Raw genomic sequence first — 6,000 nt, 5'->3', positions numbered from 1 at the left:
TTCTCCTGCCCCAGGATGAAGTCCTTTCAAGTGGATTTAATTAGTTTTGGGGATGGTCCGTTCTTTTTCCAGGAGGTCTGTTTCAGGTTTAGGTCATTCCAATGGCCTCACCAACAACTGAAGGGCAGATGTCCTGGCCACTCAATAATTCCCTGGGTGGAGAGGAAGGGCCTCTAAACTGATGGCCATACTCCTTGTATTTCTAACTCCCCTTAGCTGAGAGCACAGGAGGTGCTGAGGTGGGTGGAACTTGGAGATTGAGGAGCTTTTTTTGGGTAGTTTCAGGTCTTATAGTCCATGACAGAAGCATACAGCTGCCTACCTTTCCCAAAATCCACATCCACACCCCTATGTTATTTGCCGGTAAAAGTGAAATTTGGGCAACTTATGGTTCCTCTGGGGCCACTCATTTCTCCCACATGTCCCAAGTGTCTGGATTTACTACAAGAGACAGGACATAGTAGAGTGGAAGTAAATTATAGCTTATTCTTCTACTTCATCCAGGAAAGAGGTTTGTGAGCATAAGCAAAGAGGTAAATGAGATTATTTCTTGCTGTTCGGTGCCTATCACATCACTCACCCTGCTTTACACGCCACCACCAGCGTGAGCACACGCTGTGAGTAGAAATGCAACCCCCACCCTCTCCTGCCCCGCGCCCTCCTCACCCCTCCCTCACGACCGGCACAGACCGACCAGAACTTCCCCTGGGTCGCGGCCCAGCGATATGGAGCGGCCCTGGCGCAGAGCCCTGCTCTTCCCGAGTCGTGGGTGGCGCGGTGCTTGTTTCCCTCCCCTCCCTTTCCGGACCCAAACAGGGATGTATCTGGGTCAGGCTGGGAGGGGCTGGACCTGCCAGGGACCGGCGGGGGGGATGGGGGTGGCGATGACAGCATCTTTCAGGTTTTTGGCGTTTCTGAGTTTGGCCCCATCCAGCCTCTCACCGCGCTCGCGCCCAGCAAGGGCTGATGCTCCGGCTAGTCCGGGCCCTGGGGGGGGGGGGGGGGGGGGGGGGGTTGGAGGGGGGAAAGAGCCCGTCCTTCCTATCAGAACGGCCACCCCTCCTCGCCCTGCGAACAATGCAGCGCCCACCCCCACCCTCAACACGCACACACATTCCCCATTCCCCGAGGCACGCTCCCCTGGAGGGCGGCGGGTCCCTCCACCCCAGGAAGAGAGCAATGGAACAGTTCACGGCCGCCACGAGTTCCTGGTCTTCCTTCCTTTCCGGTGATAAACGGCGGGGCTACAAGCCAGTTGCTGCTTAAGATGCTCCACCCGCGAGCTTGAGCCTCTCTTGGCTCTGTGCGGGGGCCCAGATCCAGGACCCAGGGTCCTCTTACCCCCGCAAGGCGCAAAGGCGTGACCCGCGTTGGAGCGCAGACCCCCGGCAGCTCTGCGCTGCCTTGGTTCCTCCCTATGTGATCTTGTGCGCTCCATTGCGCCGGGGAGGAACTGAGTGTGCGTAAAAACCGCATCTTCCCCAGACACTTTGGCTGAGGTTGCCTGGGTGAGGTCCGGAGGGTCATGGACTCCCGGCTCCCCACCCTGCGAGCTCTGTATATAAGCCCAGCTCTGAGGAATCAAGGCCACAGGTCTTCATTTCCCTGAGGCCTGGCCCCGCCCTCCCCAACCTTGCCCGGCAACTACTCGGCAGCCCCAAATCTCTACTCGCTCTTCCTTTTGGCTTTGGGAGAGAAGCGGAGCAGTGAGTTGAAAATCATCCCTGGATTTTTGCATCCTGTACACAGTTATCTCCTCATCCTCTCCTTCGTTTTCCCACATTGCACTCTCGGAGACTTCTCTGTGCCGGAGGGTAGCCTCGCCTATCCGCCTATCTGGAGCACCGGTCCTGTGGCAGGAGCCCCACTGATGCTCTGACCAGGAGCTTCCCGAAAGGTGCCTCCCTCCGCGGGTGCCCAAGGCCACGCAGAGGTGCTCCTCCTTCCCCGCCTCACCTCATCTCCAGACACCTCTTGCCATCATTGCATCCACCCTTGTGTAAAACCCGCGCCCCCCGCCCCACCCGGCGCCGCACCCCCTCCCTCGGCTGCTCCCGGCAGGCGGGGAGCCGAACGGACTGGGGCGCGCGGGAGGCGCGCAGAGCTCGAGAGCTCTCGGGCTGCCCGAGCTCGCAGCGCCTGGGGAATTGGGCTGTGGGCGAGGCGGCCAGGGCTGGCCTTTATCGCTCGCCCCGCTGGTGGTTTGAAACTTTATCAGCGAGTCTCGCCACTCGCCGCAGACGCGCGGGGGGCGGGGGCGCGGCGAGGCGCCTGCGGCCGTGACGAGGCGCTCCCGGCGCTGAGCGCTTCTGCTCGGGGCACGCATGGCGCCCGCACACGGAGTCTGACCTGATGCGGACGCAAGGGGGTTAATATGAACGCCCCTCTCGGTGGAATCTGGCCCTGGCTCCCCCTGCTCTTGACCTGGCTCACCCCTGAGGTCAGCTCTTCATGGTGGTAAGTCCACGCGTATGGGTGCAGGGGGATTTTGGAGACGGGAGTCGGGAACGCAACTAGCCACAGAGACCTTTGCCGGTGGCGCTTCCCCGCGGCCACAGCCATCGAGATTCCCGTCCAAACCCCAGCTGCTGTCCTCTCGCACCGCCCCAGCCTCACCCCCTTCCTTTGCTTTTCCTCGGAAGACATTCCAGCTTTGACAACTCCAAAAAATAACCCACAATTTCCCTCAAATGAGAGCTCGGATGTTTGGTTGATTTGGATCCAGCTGAGCGACAGCAAAATCAGCCAATTTCTTATCCCGTAGAGAGACACGCTAGCCGGGTCTCTAGCTCTGTTGCACAGGCGTGTGTGTGTGTGTGTGTGTGTGTGTGTGTGTGTGTGTGTGAAAATTCACCTTGAAAACTACAACCGTCTCCCCCACCCCCTCCAAATAGCCTCAAGATAAACCGATGGGCCAATTCTGGCAGTCAAGAGCTACACAACCCAACGCGTATGATTTTGCATTATTTCCCGTCCTTCCACATTCCTAATGCTTCACCCCGTGGGGCGGAAGAACGCCTTGCCTGCAGGTAGAGACTACCACCTTAACGCGAAGATCCAGCCCCAGGGGGCTCTAAGATGCTACCCTGTTCAAACTCATAATCACCCCCAAAGAATAACTTTGCTGTCCTTTGCACGGTCTGTTATTTAGTTATTGTGCATAGCAAAGGAGGGGCAGAATGTCGATATGTAACAGGTCCTAGCGTCCTTCAAAGTTCCAAAGGAAGATTCACTCCATTTCCCTTCCTTCTGATCTTGAAAAGAGGTGGAGTTGTTAAGGTCTGTAACGTCCTTGAACCTACAAGTTTCAGAACAGATACTAAAATACTAATTCAGAAGGACCCATTATAGTGGGCTCTTTTTTAAAGAATCTGGCCAAAGTAAGAAGTCTTAGCCAAATTAAAGACTAGAGCAGGGAACTTTAGGAAGACCCTGAGCTCTTCAAAGGAGCAAGGCAAAGCGTTGATGGGAAGAGGGGTTCAATTCCTTCCTAAGCCGCTTTGAACAGAAAGGCGTTTAGCCTTGACATTGCTGACATAGGATCAAAGATTGATTTATCAGAGTGACCATTTTTCAATAAAATGACTATTTCTGTTTCCATGGGCATATAAACATTATTTATTGCCCAGGCTTTTTGTCACATTGTCTCTCAGCTGTCACTTAAATATATTTTTTGGAAGTCACAGCTGTAACGATTTTATGATCATATAAAATAATGAAAATACAAGAAAAAGACATTCTCCTTGTTTGATCGCTTCAAAAGACACCTATGGCAGCTTGGGTTATATAAAAAGGTACCTTTCTAAACATTTCACAACTAATAGAGAACATCTGGGTAGAGATGATGATGTAATTTTTTGTTAAAGTTCCTTTTCAAAAGTACTTTATGGAGCTATAACACTGTTTGATTCTTCCAAACATTTAGTGTCCTTAATAACAATAGAAAGAATTTTTTCCAAAGGTTCTCTATAAAAGCCAAAAAGAGCTGGAAAAATGGAAATATTTAAAGGATTCTTTGGTAAGGAAAGAAGGGCATGTCTGTGAGGAGAGTGGAACATCAGATACCAGCAGGTGTTGATTAGACAGATACAGACAGTTTCTAAAGACACTTAAACGTTAGGTCAGATAAATGGGAGCAAGCTGCTTCTAAAAGTTGACTCCAGGGGCACCTGGGTGGCTCAGTCGGTTAAGCGTCTGGCTTTGGCTCAGGTCATGATCTCGCGGTTCCTGAGTTCAAGTCCCGAATCAGGCTCTGTGCTGACAGCTCGGAGCCTGGAGCCTGCTTCAGATTCTGAGTCTCCCTCTGTCTCTGCCCTCCCATGTTCACGCTCTGTCTCGCTCTGTCTCTCTCTCTCTCAAAAATCAACATTAAAAAAATAATAAATACAAAATAAGTTAAAAAAAAAAAAGTCGACTTCCCCAAAGGGAACCTCAGACATATTGGGTCACTGAGATCAGAGCCTTCTTGGGAAAAGCCTTTGAAGGGTTCTCCCCAAAACGCACTGCCCCTCCCCTTCACTCCATTCTCTGACTGCAGACCTTGACTCTTCTACCCTGGCCAGATCACCATCAGGTGGCCCTGGCTTCATGTCTAAGACACACAGTCATTGCTCTGTTTTTGGGGCGGATTCTACCAGATCACTCTCCATGCCTGCTGTGTCCCTTCTTGCTTTCTGATATCCCCAAAAGGATAAGGAATTCGTATTTGAGCCCTGCTTTGAACTCTTTAGTCTCCTGGGAAACTTGGCACCAGCCCTCGCTGATTATGGCTTTTCCACCTCTGTGTTGGTCCTTTTCAGGTACATGAGAGCTACAGGTGGCTCCTCCAGGGTGATGTGTGACAATGTGCCAGGCCTGGTGAGCCGCCAGCGGCAGCTGTGCCACCGACACCCAGATGTGATGCGTGCCATTGGCCTAGGCGTGGCCGAGTGGACTGCAGAGTGTCAGCACCAGTTCCGCCAGCACCGCTGGAACTGCAACACCCTCGACAGAGATCACAGCCTCTTCGGCAGGGTCCTGCTCCGAAGTAAGTCTCCTGCCTTCGTGCAGCTCCATGGGCTGTCCTCTCACACACAAGTCCCTCACTTGGTCTTCAGAGTCCCTGCCCACCTTTTCTTGCATTTAATTAGTCAGAAGTTTGTTCTTTTTGGTCCCTGTTTTGTAGATGAGGACTAGAGAAGTCAAGGAACGTGCCTAAAGTTTTGGAGGAGGCCAGTCACGGGTTAGGATGTAGTGCCCCAGGCTGGTGTCTTTTTGCTCTTTGCGGTGTCCATCCATATCCTTTCACAACCCTGCCTGTCCCTCCAGAATCAGATTTTGTCTCCAGGAGAAAGGAGGAAGCAGCCACAGGGCCCTCTTGACTTTTTTTTTTTTTTTTTTTTTTTTTTTGGTAACAATTTTCTTTATGTTTTTATTTATTTTTGAGATGGGGGGAAAGGGGCAGAGAGGAGGTGGGGGACAGAGGATCTGAAGTTGGCTCTGAGCGGACAGCAGAGTCCCATGTGGGGCTTGAACTCACGAACTGTGCAATCATGACCTGAGCTAAAGGCAGACACTTAACTGACTGAGCCACCCAGGCACCCCTCTCTTGACTTTTTTATTCTTTCTAGGACTTGAACCTTCTAGAGGATTTGAGCAGATAAGGGTGGAATACTCAAAATTTTTTTCAACCAAAAAATATTTCAAAAAACACATGTGCTTATTAAGAAGCAGAGACAAATCTCTGCTCACACCTTTCACCTCCTATTCAGCTACTCAGCTTTGAGTCACTCTGTATCTAAATTCAACACTTTTCCCCAGTATATTCTGCATGGTAGGGACTAGCCTCTGTTCTCTGCACTTGCTTGATGCCTTGTGTGTTACAGACACCATTCATTCATTGAATGGTTGAATGAATGGATGAACTCATTGTGAGCACGTGTTGTTTTTCAGGCACATTTTAGGCAGAATAGTATTTATGGAGGATAGGGGTGAGAAATATGAATACACAGTTTTCAAGCA

General features: G+C 51.8%; 1 protein-coding gene across 1 annotated transcript in view; it reads left to right on the top strand.

The window, feature by feature from the left end:
* Positions 1–1,596: 1,596 nt before the first annotated feature.
* Positions 1,597–6,000, top strand: part of WNT2 (Wnt family member 2) — a 45,629-nt gene continuing 41,225 nt past the window's right edge. Inside the window, exons 1-2 of the mRNA XM_045495402.1 lie at positions 1,597–2,457; positions 4,800–5,026. Of these exons, the coding sequence (XP_045351358.1) occupies positions 2,375–2,457; positions 4,800–5,026 (310 nt within the window). The 5' untranslated portion in view covers positions 1,597–2,374. The remainder of the gene's footprint in view (positions 2,458–4,799; positions 5,027–6,000) is intronic.

This window comes from Leopardus geoffroyi, chromosome A2, assembly GCF_018350155.1.
Source record: "Leopardus geoffroyi isolate Oge1 chromosome A2, O.geoffroyi_Oge1_pat1.0, whole genome shotgun sequence".
Lineage (NCBI taxonomy): Eukaryota > Metazoa > Chordata > Mammalia > Carnivora > Felidae > Leopardus > Leopardus geoffroyi.
The sequence above is the reverse complement of the archived record's forward strand: the minus strand, read 5'-3'. Positions and strand labels throughout refer to the sequence as shown.